This window comes from Amblyomma maculatum, unplaced genomic scaffold (assembly GCF_055883805.1).
Source record: "Amblyomma maculatum isolate TAMU_Amacu unplaced genomic scaffold, ASM5588380v1 scaffold_76, whole genome shotgun sequence".
Classification (NCBI taxonomy): Eukaryota; Metazoa; Arthropoda; class Arachnida; order Ixodida; family Ixodidae; genus Amblyomma; species Amblyomma maculatum.
Window position 1 is genome coordinate 34,447 of NW_028146801.1, and position 16,978 is coordinate 51,424.

Sequence of the window (16,978 nt, forward strand, 5' to 3'; positions counted from 1 at the left end):
GTCGTCCGGCGTGTGGGTTCGCAATGTGAAGTGGATGACTGGTTCGTTAAGATATGCCTGCTGCTGCTGTGATTAATGGGGCTTGATTAAGTGATGAAAAAAAAAACGTGACACAATAAAATGCTGGAAATGCGATGTCGACATAAAAGTGTCGATACACCGGATTCTCTTTTTAGGGATCAAAACCTGATTTTCTATGAGTATGATGCATGAATCAATGTAACAGCGCAATCTTTAACCAATTATTTTTGACGAGATATGCTTGATTGGGCTCCAGATGGGTCGCATGCATTTTAAATTTTTGGCCTAACAAATGAATTATAAGCCAGTAGTTTTGAACACGGCGGTGCATTCCACAAATTCTCTGAGTTTTTGTTAGATGTTGATATAATGTTACTGACGTATGTCCTGACGTTACTGACGTATGATATAATGTTACTGACGTATGGCAGTGGCACGGCTGCTCCTTGCCACTGCCAGCAAGTCGACCAGCGGCTCGTCGCCCCTCAAAGCGTCCCTCCCGCTCCACTGGCGCTGTCGAAGACACAACCGGGGCCATAATTCTCACCAAACTCGGCGGGCCTGCACCACGTGTCGGCAGAAGAGGTTCCTGGAAGTCCAAAGGGAACAGCGATGGGCTGAACCGCGTCCATGCCACGGATAGAAGGTTTCAGGCCTGGGCATGTGTACGCGCTGGCGGCCTAACCAGACGCGGACGCCCGCCTGCCCTGAATTTCCAGCCTACGAGGCGGCTGCGGGCCAGCACCGGAGACGCAAGGAGGATTCCTCTGTTACCGACACCGCCGAACGTGCGCCGCCACTGCCAGGTTCTAAGGGCCCACGCAAGCGGGGGACCCCCTAAAGAAAAAGGAAAGAAAGGAAGGCCTGTAGAGAGGAACACGGCCAACCGTCATGAAAGGAGTAGCTTAAAAGACGCCGAACGAAACGGTCGTCAGTTGGAATTTCTGTAATGTTTCTTCCATGTAGCCATTAAATCAGTTTATGAAGTTTCACCGGAGTTTTATTCTGTGACCAAATTATGCCAACGCAGACACGACGACAACAACGATTACGACAACATGTGCGTCCCAAGACAAATCATGAATAGGGTTACACGTAAGCATTTACAAGAATCTACCTGTTCAAGCGGGGGGTTAACACTTGCGTAAGGAAAGAAATAGGGAGCGCGATGGTGCGAGAAGGACAGGCAAGTGAATTTGCTGGTGATTACGGTCATTAGTGTAATATTGCACCATTCTGAATCGTTCTTAAACAAGTTCTAGAGAGCAGAATGGTGCGATGCGTTATAGATAGTGCGGTGACACAGTCGTCCGCAAATATGCGTATATTAGAGGAGACATATTAAAGTGAATCATTAAAATATATGAAAATAACAGGAAGCCAAGAGCAGATACTTGCAGCATACCGGAAGTTACTGGGAGGGGGCTACACAAATTATTGTTGACCGAAACCATTTGCGTACGAATATACAAAAATTCCCGTATCCACATCAGAACATTAGGATCTAGGTTTATTCGTTGAACTTTTAGTTGTAAGCGGTAGTTAGGCACTTTATCAAATGCTTTCTCTAAATCCAAAATAGATAGCACCGATTCGCACATCGATGACCAGGTTAAGACGCAAGTCATGAAGAAAATAGTTAATTGGGTTTCACAGGAGAAAGCTATGCGAAACCTATGCTGCGACGGGTTAAAATAGTTGTTACCATCTAAGAAAAAAATAATTTGACAGTAGACGACGTGTATTATGATTCTGCATGACACGCTTGTTAGCGAGATAGTTCGCTAATTTAATGTAGAGCTTCTGTTGTCTTTCTTGTAGATTTGAATGACCTATGCCACTTACCAATCATCCGGAAAGGTAGTGAAGAAAGTGACTGAGAACAGTAATGACAGGCAATAAGCAGACGTGTGTCTTGTGTTTCTTGGAATTTTATAGTTCATACCTCCATGCCACACGATGATGATAGTGCAGTCTTCAGAGTTATGGATGAAATTCCGTCTTCATAAACTGCGATGCTTAGTATGACACCTTTCATAATGCAAAAAGAAAAAAGAAAAAGAAAGGGCCTTTTGATTTCATTCGAGAATACTGAGGAAAATGCGGAATTAAATGTGCCAGCACATTCAACGCTTGTGTCATTGGTGAGGGTAAGTGCGTATTTTGGGTTAGAGTGTATTACTTGCCAAAACAGTTTTGGGTTAGTACGCAACAAATTTGGAAGTGTAGTATTATAAAAAGGACGTTTTACGCTGCGAATGACAGTCAAATATTCATCTTGAACTACCTAATATATAGTTTTGCTATCAAATTGTGTTGCCGCTATCTTCCCAATAGAGGCGCTTATTTTTCGAATTTTTTTTAAAGAATCAGTAAAGCATGGTTTTTGGTTACTTGTACGAATGTTGACGGTTGGTATATGTTTATCAGGTGAATCATTTATTTATTTTTCAAGATTGCCCAGTTATCATGTGTCGATTGAATGTCATATGTAGCTTGTTATGCAGGAAATTAGGTCTTAAGTTCTTGATTTATCGCCCCTTAATGACTATTTTCTTAAAGTGTTACAGTCTTCTTCAAGGTCATATTTGGTATTACAAGAAAAAAGAAGGCGGCTGGAATGACATTTTGGTCTATAATTCTCTGAAGGTAAGTAATGAATGAGACGGCATCGGGTTTACTAGCCAAAATAAAGTCAAGAATGATTTTAGATTGCGATAAGGTGCGCGTTGGTTCTGAAAGCATATGTGATAAATTACCGTTGAAATGTATTACAATAAAGTTGCCTTTTGCGGAACCTACTATTGATGCAGGTGGAAGATTACGAAATTCTATGTTTGGGAAGTTAAAATCCCCGAAAAGGAGGATAGAGGCACTTGGGGTAGCTTGCTGTGGGTTAGATTAGGTTGTTATTTTGCTCGTTAGAAAAGTCATGGGTGGAATGGGGACGCCTGTAGCAGACTCCCAGTAACAGTGCTATTGGTTATGAATGACACAGTAACTTAATTATTCCGGTCTTAGATTAGCCGTTGTGGGGCTCCGCAGCCTCTTTAGGTGTTTTAAACCGCGCGCGCGTTTTCCTATTTGTGTTGTGTTTGCGCGAGCAGCGCGAGTGCGCATGAGTGAGCAGATAATCTTGGGGGCGGGATGTTAGCGGCGAAAGACGCGGGCAGATACGCGCGTCGAAGCAAGGCGCGAGGCCTTTTTTCGCCCCGGCGGGGCAAGCAGCGAGCGTCATGGGCCAGCGGGGTGTGCAGGGACTACGGAAAGCAGACCGGCGTCACGAAGGTGGAAGGAGTGCCTGCAGAAACAGCCTGGGCGTATTCGCGTGAGTTGCTGTAACGCGAGGAGCAATGCTTCTTGTTCCGCCGTGAGCGCTTTGGCCTTATTGCTCGCCCTATTCGCTCCGCAGTGTGTTTTGTCTCGCCGCGGTAAAGCCCTGACATATTTCCCGCTTTTCTTCGCTGTTCTATTGTCGCGCGCATGAACAGCATGTTCTCAGCGCAGTAGCGCCTGATGTTGTTTCCTTTCTTTTTAATGCATTTTCGTTTATCCGGAATAAAGCGGGGTTATTAAGAGACTGGATTTGTCACTCTTCAGTCGAGACCATGGCTCGCGGACCGGCTTTTTGGAGGCGAGGCCTTCATCTGGCGCCCAATGTGGGGCCTGAACCCATGACCCTGAGGTTAAGTCTCATGCTCTACGGACAGAGCTAGCCGGACCCTCTGTCGCTCACTGTTAAGTCAAAGTCCCTTCACGTCTAAATGACGAGTGACGCCATAAAACGTCATTATTTCAGCTGTGAGAATCGGAGCGGTGACCTTGACAAACGATTTCTAGGGAAAGTCTGCTCTGAACAGCTGCCAACTAGCATATCCGTTATGCTGTCGGAGTGAAGCTCGCCCTGACAGAAGCGTCCATTCAGTTCGTGGTGAGATCCTCGATCATATTGATAAAGCCATACAACTGATTGAACGGATAAAGGAGGCCTTCTCGTTCACAGTATTTTGTTAGCCTCTACTCTTTGTTATCCTCATTACTTCATTTTTTTCTTGTACGATGTGCACCTAAACATCGAGCACATAAGGTGGATGGCATGAAATGGAACTCGCATACTGGGCTCGTGCCGTTCAGGCGCTCGTCAGCTCTGTGATCTGCGGTCCGTTGAGATTCTCCTACTCATTCCGCCTGATTTTATCCTTGGAAACGCCAAAGACATTGATGCTGGTGATTACGACGAAGCTGCTCATTTCGTGGTGCCGGTTTTATGTAAACCACGATTTACAGGGAGGCTTAGAGCGAGAGAGACAAGGATAAGAGAGTGACACAGGACGGTCGCTCGTCTGCTCGCGCTAAACCTCCCTGTAAATCATGGCCTGCCAACTGTACCAAAACTCAGCTTTGCTTAAACTATGTGAACCGTACTTGCGCGGGCAGAGGAGACTTATCGGGAGATATAGGACAGTGGTCGTACAACCAGAAAGTTCGGTAAAAAATCAGGAGTCTCCCGGGGACGTCAGCAGAGTTGGCAGGCATGCGGAAGAGCCTTGCAACTTGGCCAAGTTGATGCCTGCGGTGGGCTTGTGATCCACGAGCTCATGGCTTTCCTCTGCATCGGCGATTCTGCAGAACGTGGCAATTCTCTGCCCCAGGCACTCTGCGGCCTCCGCAGAACAAGCTCGCGAGACCGTAGGCAGACGGTAGCATAACGTGACTCAATCATTCTTCCCTGGTCCAGCACCTGTTCGGCCTTCGTCCTCGCTCAACATTTTTAACGCACGACGCGCCAACGCCAGGTCGTTGCGAAGAATAGCCCTATATTTATTGTAATCGGCCATTACAGGAGTTCAATGCAAATGCTAACACTTGAATTGGTTATGAGCGATACAGTAACTAAATTATTCCGATCTTAAATTAGACGTTTACAACAAAACATAAAATTTGCTGACGATCTGCTATGAGAACACCACCGCTCTTTGATAATTCACGGTCACTTGGGTGAACTTTGATGTCAGGCAAGTTGCGCCAGAACTTTGATATCACTAACGTCATATTGTAGCCAGTTTTCTGTTAGAATAAGCAAGTTGCCTTGTGTTGATGCGATGATGTTAGAAACGAGCCTAATCTCCTCTGAAGATAACTGCGTACGTTAGTGAAGATTGCGGAAAACGAAAGATCCCTTCTGGGAGTTAGTGTACTCTGTCTCTATTTATGGGATGCGGTGACTGCTACTCGATTTCTGTTAGTTATACACATCGTCTAAAGCTTACCATTTAGGGCCAATGCGATCTGAATTTGAGTCCGGACTTAATCAAGACTCAGATCATGATCTGAGCGTGAATGAGCCCGAGAGAGTCGATACATGTGTGCGTCCGCCGACCTGTGGGTGATTATAAAATGGTCTGAGCCTTGCGCCTGGAACCGCAGTGAGTCTGGTGAAACTAATACAGGGGGGCGCCACTCGCGAATAAAAAAGATAAAAATGCCGAATAAAAAAAAAACACGAACAGGATGGCAGCAACGCGAGCACGAAAACGCAGAATTATTCCCTCCTGAACAAAAATCCAAACGGGTTGTTTGTTACTTAGAAATATTTTATCGCGCCTTTCAAATAAGAAAACTCAACTGCACTATATCTCAGATTTCACCACTTATGATCTAGTCATCCGAAACGGGTGTCGTGCTGTGCGCAGTTAATTTTGGTCATTTTGCATTTGACGCTGACTCTAGTCACTGTAAGCGAAAACGCGATCAATTTATAGCTCTTGCTCATGTATTAAAATCGAAATGCCTGCAAATTGTACTCAACCCCATCCCGTCTTTGTGCATATGCGTGTTGAATTGTATTGTTGATCGCAGCGTCAGTACAGCTGCTTAGTCGGCGGTCATTTTGAGTAGATTCCTTGAGCAGTCAGAGTACTTTTCGTGTTCCTGCATAAGATATCGTGTGCTAAACAATGACAATTTTTCTAAGTATCTGTAAGATGCTTGGATATCGCGTCTTCAATTTCTTAAATTTCAGTACACAGGGAAGCGTGCGACCCCCGAGTACGGATCATTTGTTCGTGCTGCCCAGAAGCTTGTCACCTGTTTCGGGATCTTTTCAGCACATGGCCGCTGTTCGCCGCCTTATTGTTTGATTGGTTCTCAGAATGGTCATGTGTTTCAATCTTGTGGCGCAAAATTTTGAGCTGTCGAAATGGCTTCTTGCAGTGCCGTCAAAATAACGTTAAGTGCCAGACACATCTTTAGCAGAGCTATTCACGCCGACTGAATAGTAGATATCAGTAACTGCGGACGGAAAAAGAAATAAAACTGGTGTAGATGATTGGGAGGAAAACACTTATGCTTGTATTACGGATGAGATAAAAGGTACTATTCCTGTAATCTGACTGGTTCACGTTGTGCAGCGAGAAATACGTCATGCATACACATCAGACTGTTATGACAAAATGAAGTTTCATGACATAAACAATGTGCTGTCATTGACGAAAATGGCAGAAGTTGGGCGCCACGTTAGGCGAGTGCATAAAGCGGCGAATTCGATGTGGAGTACAGGAGGCTGTCAACTCACCGCAGTTTCGTACAAAATTACTCTGGGTGGTGATGTAAGCTGAGACATCTTGCTGTAATTACAGAAAGTACTGAAACGACGCCATAAGATTAGTTTTCAGCCGCGCAACCTTTTGAAGGATGAAAATGGAAGCGCAAATTTACAGCCGCACGAGGGCACTATCTGTCTTCCCGTCGCAAACGCTTTGCTCTCGCAGAGAAACCATTGATCCGTGAGGTTGCCAAGCGAAGCAATGGCGGTCTGCTAACTCAAGCGGCTTATCTGCGCGAGATGAGGCATTTCAGAGAGCACTGCGACGCTTTCGAATTATCTGTCTGGACAGTTCGTAAGTGCGACCACCCGAGGAGTCATATGGTGCTGTGACTGGCTCGGCGGCACCGTTAGACGCACGATGCTGAACTTCGTACAGTCGAGCGCGATTTGAAGGTTATCGCGCGAGCGTCGACCAGCCTTGCACTCCAGGCACCTGGCGGCCGGGTTTGGAACAGGAAAAATCATGATTTCGCACTCTTCTCTCCCTCGTTCGCTGTTCCATGCAACAACCATCACCCCCGCGACATACTCACCGCCCTTTCGCTTTGTTCTAAGCTTTCCATTTGTTGCGATAAAGTGTCCAATTTCAGATAATACCGAAGAATACGTCGCGCTCATAACTATAACTGCCTGTTCGTAGAACCAAACGAAAAAAATGAAAGTGATGTCCCAGCAGGGAGTGACGGCTAACAAAGGAACAGCAAAAAGAGTGAGGGAAGCTGGCTTGATACCTCCCTCGCCTCGGCAGAGAATTCTGGGCCATGGCGCTGTTCATGTACCCGGTCGGCGCTCGCGCGATAACCTTCAAATCGCGCTCGACTGTACTTTTCTTTGCACAGGCGCTACTGGAATGCAGTGGATCGGGCTGTGGCGACTTCCATGTGTCCCCGGGCCATCTGTCTTTTGTGACGTCGGTGACGCGACATCGGCAACCAAGTTTGCATACGGGAGTGTTTGGGTCGCTTATATCGGTGCACTCAGATGGAAACCGCATGGAAGGACTATCGCCGTTACCTCGTTTGGACACATCGTTTGGCGCAGCGGCAACATCCGAGACTTCGTGGGAACGGCCTAAAAAGACTGGACGGACAGCAGATCTCTTCAGTGGGCTCGGCGGCACCGTTAGACGCATGACGCTGAACTTCGTACTTTTCTTTGCACAGGTTAGTAACAAATGGTCATTCACAAGTTGCCTTAGAAGCGATTGTGCCTGCCTTGTCGTGCTGCCGATCCCCCAGTGTATTTTTTGTTGCTGCCATGAGTAATCGCGAGTGCTTTGCATGCTGTTGAAGCTAAGTGGCGATGTGGAGGAGAACCCTGTGCCTGATGAACAGAAACTGGATCAAATTCTGAGCACTGTCACGGAAATTAAGGCTACCCAAACTGCTTTGCAAGGTGGATTTGAGGGTGTTCAGTTCAGGCTCTCTGAAATAGAAGACACATTAGCGTCGCTAAAGCTATGTAATGAAAAAGTGCAGAAATGTGAGGAATCTGTAGTGGTGATGCATAAGGAATTGTTCCAAATCACTAAAAGATTGGATGCCCTGGAAAATAGAAGCCGTAGCAATAATATTGTGACCTTTGGATTGAAAGAGGAAAATAACGAGAGTGCCTCCGAGCTTCAAAAAAAAGTAGAAAACAATTTCTTGAGAAGCAAATTGGAAGTCCAGGTCAGATCCATAAAACGCATCCATCGTGTTGGCAGGAAAGATGCTGGCAATGAACGCCCTGTCATCTTGCGCTTTTATGATTTCACTGAAAAGGTTAAGGTTTTTCAAAGTTGCCATAAGCTAAAGAACAGTGGAATATCAATATCTGAGAATTTCTCGGTTCCTGTGTGCGAAATACGCAAAAAATTATGGCAGTCTTTAAATTGAATCGCGACAATGGGGATAAAGTAAGTTTAGTTTTTGACAAGCTCAAAATAAACAATAATATGTACGCATGGGATCCCACAGAGGATAAAAGGGTACCAGTGAGGCAAACGAAAAACACATTTTCGAAATCTCATGGTGGTCCCGCTGAATGACGTTTTCACAATAATCCATTAATCATTCTGGGTTTCAATGCTAGGAGCATTGTTAATAAGGATGATAAATTAAAAGAATTATTCCTGCTTTACAGTTCAGACGTAATAATAATTACAGAAACGTGGTTGCACTCTTCCATACATGACTCGGAAATCGTCCCTGATTCTTACACACTTCTTAGATCTGATAGGAACAGCCGTGGTGGTGTGGTTGCTATTGCCATTAAGCAGAACTTCTACTTCAAGGAAGAGGAAGGCATGGACGGCCATTAAAGTGTTTGGTGCATGATAACAACGGGTAATGATAAGCAGTAATCGGTGGTATTTTTAGGTGCCCGAACGCCACAGATGACTATCATTTGAAATGGCACGACTATTTGAATTCTAAAATGAAAGAACGGACTAAAATCATATTATCTGGAGATTTCAATTTACCCGGAATTGATTGGACCACCTTAACTCCTGGAAGAAAGGAAGTGATCAATTGCGAACTGCTTTTAAACATAATGTTCAGTTTTTTGTTTACAACAGCTGGTTACTATTGCCGACACGCATTCAGGGCTAGACTAGCTCAGTGCTCAATCTTGTTATTGTATCTAGCATGTGAACCCCGGAACTTGTCATTGCGGAAAGTATATCAGACGATAAGTTACTCGCATTAACATTTCCACAGATGGGACAGCAGAGCACCGCTGTCCACCTTGAGCAGACACGTATTGTAACGAAAGGTTATAGTCGGGCTTATGACGTGAGCATCATCGACTTTATATATTTAATTCGGATATTTATATTTTGGAAAACCGGTCAATTGTTTAAGACTTACGGCTAAAGCTCAAGGAAACGATAATATACTGGGAAGAAAAATTCATTCCATCCAAGACGAAAAGAAGACAACGTAAAACGCCATATATTACCCGCAATATTATTCACCTAAGGCGAAAACTCGTGAGAATTCGTAGAAGTAAAAAATCACTTGCGGAAATTAGTGAAATCCCCCCTCCCCCCTGTTCATGAAATAAATTAAAGAGGCGAGAGTAAGGTTTTTTTTCAAGCACAATGTCGAACTTTGTCTACACAACCACAGAAATGTTGGCGCTATTCATCAAAATCTGATGACGCGATCTCAAAAATATGAGTTGACGGATGTATCATAAATATCAGGGAGCGATTGCAAACTATTTAAATTCATACTTCCAATCTGTCTTCAAACGTGCAACACCGGTGAATCCAACCCCTGCGCAGCACACTAGCCACATGCCCGAAGTGGTGATAACACAAACAGGCGTCCTTAACTTACTCTTGCAAATAGATACGAAAAAGTGTCCTGGTCCTGATGGCATCTCAAACGTATTCATTAGACGCTATGCTGAGTAGATTGCTCCTTTTCTGTGCGCAAAATGTACCGAGTCACTTAAAACAGGTACTGTTCTACAAGATTGGCTCCATTCAAAGGTGAACCCTATTCACAAGGGCGGCAGCAAATTGCTGGTGAACGCATACCAACCTATATCATTAATCAGTTCTTGTTGCAAGGTAAGGGAGCATATAATTCGTAATGCTATCGTAACATACTTAGAAGAAAACAACCTTCTATTCCCCAGACTACATGGCTTTCGAAATAAATTGTCAACAGCTGCTCAAGTGTTTGAAATCACACTGACCTGGCATCAATAATTATTTCTCGACTACAGGCTGATACAATCCTCATAAATTTCGCTAAAGCTTTCGATCGTGTTCACCATAAAAAATTTATTTTAAAACTAGAAACGATAGGTATTGATCTGAAAATAGTAGCATGGATAGAAGCCTATCTTTCCAACCGTAAACAGTTCGTCTCAATAAATGGTTTCCACTCAGATTACCTTGAAGTCCTATCGGGGGTCCCGCAGGGCTCCGTTCTTGGGCCCCTGCTGTTTCTCACATATGTAAATGATATCTATTTGTGTGCCGAACATGGAGTGACAATGCGACTTTCTGCAGAGGACTGCGTGATTTATACAGCCGTGAACAGCTCTGGTGACCAAATGAAACTTCAGTCTTCTTTAAAAAACATTTCTGACTGGTGTGCAGCCTGGGACATGCAAATTAACATATCGAAAACGGTGCATTTAAACACAACAAGAAAAAAATTCCTTTGTCTTACAACTACACATTATCTGGCTCTCCGATACCACACGTAGCCAAAGCAAAATACCTGGGGATCACACTAACCCAAGACCTTAAATGGCATGCACACATCGAGAACATATGTAGCAACGCATTCAAGCAGCTTGGTTTTCGTCGCAGCAGACTAGCAATGGCTCCATCGGACGTGAAGTTAACAGCCTATAAAACATTAGTACGACCTATCCTTGAGTATGCAAACATAATCTGGGATCCCCATCAAGCGTACCTGATCGAAAAGTTAGAAACAATTCAGTCGAAAGCACTACGATTCATATATTCGAAATACTCACGTCATGAAAGCGTAACAGCCATGCGCATCACTGCACAAATACAGATCTTGTTTTGTCGCCGGAAAACGACTGTAATGAAGTTCCTTTACAACATTTATCATCATAGATTAAACATACATAAGGAAGACTACCTGTTAACACCCCAGCGTCGATCCACCCGAGGTAGCCATAACTATTGCATAGACCATTCTTGGCGCGTTGCAACACGATTAAATACTCGTTTCTTCCTAAGGCTATCGAAATGTGGAAAGCGTTACCAAGTGAAATTGTTAACATTACTAACCCTGACAGGCATCGATAGATCGCCAAGTACTGCCTTAAACTTCAGCTCAAACACTGCCATATTTGTCTAGCACTATGCATACACTTCAATGTCAACGAAATGGAGTCTTCCCACTATGGAAGAAGCAAGAAATTTACTGGCAGCTTCTTTTTTAATAAAGTAATGTACGCGCCATGTATATGGAACATGTTTGCTTGCCACTTATGATGTATTTCACGTAAGGTTTTGCAGATGTGTGCATACAGGCTCACCCTTTGCTTATTATTCGGAAAACAAATATAATTACTCAAGAGCACGTTATGACACTACGCTGTATTCATGTGATGTTGTTAACTGACTTTTTATCTTGACTGCTTTTTAATCCAGCCAAAAAAGAATCTTTCTTTATTGCTTTGCATTTTAGCGTTTCGACACTAATGAACACGTGCACGCGGCGTCACCATAGCTTCATACCACGATTTCCAGTCATCTTTCGCTTTCATTCCCTTTTCTCATTTGATCCCCGTCTGTATGTGCAAATTGGCCCCCCTGGGCATTGACAAGTTAACCTTCCAGCTGTACTCCGTTCTTCTGTTTCTGTCTCTCTTTCTCAGAAATCTTTCGCGTTTCGCAGGAGCCCTTTCGCGCGCTAGCGCATGAAAATTTAACAGACTATGTATGCCTTCCACTAAATTGGTTGTGTGCGTGTGTGTAACTGGGTTACACTTGGTTATATTTTCATGCGCTGGTGCGCAAAAGGCTCTTGCGAACGCGAAAGATGTCTCTCTCACTGCGCTGCTTTCCGCGCTCCACACAACTCAAGTTAATACTTTAAGAACTTAGCGGGCTTGCTGACCTGATGGTAGCGGGTTTTAACACGGCTGTTCAAAAAGGTGGACAGAAAAGACAGTAGCTAAGACTAATTTTTGATATTCTGTGACTGGACATGGATCATGACGGGTGCGCGGGCGCCGCTTGGCCAGTGCTGGAGCCACATCGCAAATCTGTCGATTCCATTGTTTACGACGACGTTCTTAAACGTTTTAGTTCTTGCATTCAAATGCCGCTAATACGTGGATGTGAGAGGTCATCGGCGGTTACGAGGGGCAATGCCATATTTCGCTCCTATTCTGTGCCAATCAACTGCGAATATTTCGTTGCCATTCTTTCTCTTCAGCTGTAACGTTCCTCGAGTCTCATAAACCCGTTCAGCCTCTCCGTGCGTAGCTGCTGTTGAATGTGCACTCGCCAGCAGGCTCCCGCAAACGCAATGCCACCTCACGACCGCGCTCTTGCTCGCGCCGGCCGTTCGCGCATGTATTGTTACTTTTGATAAAGAGGGTATGGCATATGTCATCATTTTGATTTCAATCGCAAACTAGGCTTGCGACGGCGTTCTGAAGGGTAAAAGAAATAGGATGGCACCACCCGGAATACTGCAAATGGAACACATGTTTGATATAGAAGTTGTGAAATCTTCCACTACATGGAGGTTCATTAGTGATGCCGTATGCCATCGTTATGAACCCCGTCGCCTGTTGACAATCCCAACTGCATCTAGTACAACTACAGCAATGGCAGACGGATTTCGCATTATGGGGCTAGTAAGGCATTTGCGTTATTATGCCCATAGATTTCGTGTACACTATTTCAATAGACACGAGTATCGAGCTCAGTGACCGGAGGAACAAAGCGGATGCCGAAAAATAGTATCGTTTGGTTTACAAATACTTTTCTGTGGTTTGGTAAGCCCCAGGCCACAGAGAAAAGAGATATTAACTAGAGTTGCACTCAACACCTTCTAAATATCGGTGCTTCGTCGATAAACATGCATTCGAACATTCTTGGTGACTGACGTAGCCGAAGCTATCCACGGCCGGCGTTCAGATTCAGATGCAGTATATTGCTTTTGCTTCATTATCATGCAGTTAAACCATGCCGGTAATACTGCGTGAAAAGATAAGTGCGTATGATCCCACGAGACAGGTAGATGATCATACACCGATGCACATAACCCTGTCCATTTATGCGCATTAGTTTATGGCAACATCCACAGTCTAGGGTAATGGTCATTTCCGGGGTAAAAAAAATAAAACGCTGAATAGGAAAGCGTACAGTGTCAATCACACTTAGCGGGAAAATGCTTTCGCGTGATCATGCACCTGTGGAACGCCATTGCATTTAACTGGTCCGCGAATCAATGCTAAGCGACACGCGAGAAGATTTACAACGATGCGGTGCTTCATGTTGACGGCCACTCTGCATCAGTTTTCTACCCGTTTGGGTACAATAGCGCTTCTCACGCGTGCAGCCTGCGGGGCCGGGTTCCTGTTTAGTATGATTGACTCTCCCCATGCGCGAAAAGAGAAATCCCACTGCGCGGACACACTGACAAGATGCGTCGTTCCAAAGGCAGGGCTGGATTTTTCCCAATTTCTGCCCTTGCGTCACCAGGGCACTCTATAGACTTTGTATAGATTGGATTGGCTGAAAGTGAACGCGCGTCACCTGCTGATCGGACGCGGCGCGCCAAAGAAAGCGAAACGTGCACACAATATTAAAGCATAACAATGGTTAGTCAGCCATAAATCCAGTCAAAATAAAACGAAGGGTAAATGCTCCAAATGTCAAACAGCCACAGCAAAAAAAAAAGGCCTTAGTGCACCATAAAGACATCCAGACGAATTACCATGAAGCCATGCCTGAATGTAACGCCATCAAACAAAAACAACATAAAATGCAAAAGCCTTCTCCCGAAAGCTCACCCTGCTTATGATTGTTCATCGCATCGGCCCATCTAGCCATCTATTATTTATTAAATGAGGTTTTCAGCGTTTATTTGTAACGCTACTCCCACCTCTCAAAAAGGTAGTCATTGGGGATATGTTTACCCGGAAAGCAAAAATGTCAACGTTGAAAAAGATTAAAGAACGCTGGATATGTCGAGGAAACGCCTTCCGCATGTAGATGAAATTTCAGACTCGCCGTTTCTTAATTTTGTTCCATTCACTTCATTCCAGTGTGGCTTTCGTTTCAGTTTTAATTCGCTTTGTTCTTTATCTGTTAATCGTTAGTTTCTCCGCGCTTTCACTTATAATTTCGTTTCCTCTTGTATATTCACCTTTCCCTCCAGTTTCTTTTTTTCCGTCTTTCTTTGATTTTTTTTTTGTCGGTACTATTTTTTTGCTTTCATATACAATTTGTGCCCTCCTCCTATGAGCGTCTTTTGTAATTTCTCCGTTTCTTCCTTTTACTTTCCTTCTTTTTTTTCTCTTCGTGCGAACCAGTTTTCGCTTGTGCGCTGGTTGCAGAATGTTCAGCTATGTGCGAGCTTAAATGATAATGCATTCTAAACATTTCGGTGTCGATGACTTCCAGAGGACTTGCCAATTAACAACACCGTTCTTTTTTCCTAACTGGAGTCTCTGGGAACCTTTGGCCGAACTTTAACATATTATTACTCAGTTGCCTTACTGATCATTTCGAAATAATAAGCTTGGCCGACATTTTATTGCACCCAGCATCCATTAACCAATGTATGCCCCAGGGTTCAATTTTAGGACGACTGTATTTTTTAGCATGCATCAAGAATTTTTCTGGTTATTTCACCAAATCTAACTGCATTTTATACGCTGATGACACTACATTATATACTAGTGACAGAAATATAAATGATCTAATCAAAACATTGAAGCTGAACTAAAACTTACAGCTGACTGGTTTCAGGTAACCAGATTGAAATCAATCCTTTAAAGAAAAGGAAATTTTACGATGTTTAATTCGCAATCATAAACAAGCGATTAATATTGCTCTACTTTATTTGGATAACCAAATTATACCACTTTCTGAATGCACTACATTTCTTAGTGTCCCACGAGACGAACATCTGAGATTTAGTATGCACTCGGAATCATTGTCAGAATGGGCTTTTTGTATTGGGGTGCTTCTTAGAACTCATCATTACTTTCAGCAACATATCCCCCGGGCACTTTTTTTAACATATTCACAATCAATTAACATACTGCATATCAACTTGGGGAACTGCATATCTCATTGATATATCAAGCTTTCATCATTTGCAAAATAGTGCAGTTCGAATATTTAGCTTTCCTCAGTCCACTTCCCCCCCTCCCCCTATACCGGAATCTTATTATCCTTTCTTTGTTGAGTCTGCCTCGCCACAACAGTTCTGCTAATGGTGATATTGTAATTACTGCTCTTTTTTCATCTTTGTTCATAAACAGTAATCTGACCAAATTTTGCGGCAATTTGCTACTGCCCATAATTAACACTATCTATGACAAGCAAAACCTTCTGTTTTCAGCTATAACTATATGAAACTCACGGCCCTCATGCGTTAAAACAGATCAGTGTCCAGGTTTTTCAATAATAACGTCAAAGCAATAGCGGCTGTGACTCAGTGCTAAAGTACTGTATCTTCCTGTGCAGATCCTTGGATGCATCGTCAAGCTGGCTTCATGGAACAATACTCCAAGTGGCGTCATCTGCGCATGCTTCGCAGACGGGTCATCGACTTACGAGCAGCATGCTGAAACCTTCGCCAGTGCATCGCCCCTGTGTGCGATAGCTACGGCTTGCCGGGTGGATCAACGGCTTGGCTCCTGAGCGTTCCATGGAACTTTGGTGCTTGTGAGCGCACCGTCGACTTCGGGAGCAGCGCGACGTCACCAGCCAAGAGCTTAAAAGCGCCATACGAGATCTCGTTCTTCAGTGGACAAAGCAACAGCGGCTGTGACACAATGCTAAAGCACTGTCTCTTCATTGTGCAGGTATGTTATCTTGAGAATACTCGGTGCCTAAGATCAGACAATCGATCATTGCTGCTGTTTCTTTGCCCACAAGACGCAGTTGGTTTGTGTTCGAACGCCATGTATTATATCAGCCACCTATTGTTGAGTGGAGACGTGGAGCTCAATCCAGGACCTCCTTAATCTGACCCCCCAACGAAGCCCGGAAACTCATCAAAATGTAATGAGCCTATTACAGCACTTCTGTACTGTCCACGTGCTCGGCAAAGACCGCTCAACAATCGGCTGCTGTAACATGTCCAACTGAAACTGATAACATTGTGACCATGCATGCCGAAGTTGTTGAACGACGCAAGCATATGGCTGAGGACCGTGGCAATATTAAGCCATTCCAAGCATTCGTGAACTCACGTTTTGATACGCTTGAAACCCGCGTGGCTGCACTTGAAGCGTCACCATCTAGCTTAACAGTTAGCGCGTTCCGAAATTAAAACACTAACTAGAACTGTGGCTCGGTTGGTTGAAAAGAATGAGGACCATGATAACCGATCCAGTCGCAACAATATTGTTACGTTAGGCGATCCATGCGCTCATATGCGCATAAGAAGGAAAAAGAAGAATCTCGGTAGTTTTTGGTGAAGACGACGACGACGTTCAAGCAGTGTCGGCTGCTGGTGCCTGCAGGAAAGGCCTGTTGTGTGAAAGCCTTGTCTCCTTGTCCTAGCCGTTCGCCATCGCCTCGAGCCTACCCTTCCCGATCACCTACTCCTCGCCGCAGCTTGTCCCGAAAGTACCAAGGCCCCTACTCGGGAAACTAGGGAACGCAGCACCCGC

General features: G+C 44.4%; 1 protein-coding gene across 1 annotated transcript; it reads left to right on the plus strand.

Annotated features, from left to right (window-relative positions):
* Positions 1–3,186: 3,186 nt before the first annotated feature.
* LOC146170682 (uncharacterized) lies at positions 3,187–16,397 on the plus strand. Its single transcript, XM_084586850.1, has 3 exons — positions 3,187–3,349; positions 7,468–7,791; positions 15,825–16,397. Exons 2-3 carry the CDS (start codon positions 7,621–7,623, stop codon positions 15,999–16,001), a joined length of 348 nt encoding a protein of 115 aa, XP_084442976.1. The 5' UTR covers positions 3,187–3,349; positions 7,468–7,620; the 3' UTR covers positions 16,002–16,397.
* Positions 16,398–16,978: the final 581 nt, after the last annotated feature.

Bases quoted from the DNA above. Each gene is read 5' to 3' on its own strand.
- LOC146170682 (XM_084586850.1), top strand. From the start codon at position 7,621: ATGGAAGGACTATCGCCGTTACCTCGTTTGGACACATCGTTTGGCGCA. The intron at 7,792-15,824 runs GTTAGTAACAAA...CTTCCTGTGCAG, and splicing joins TCGTACTTTTCTTTGCACAG to ATCCTTGGATGCATCGTCAA.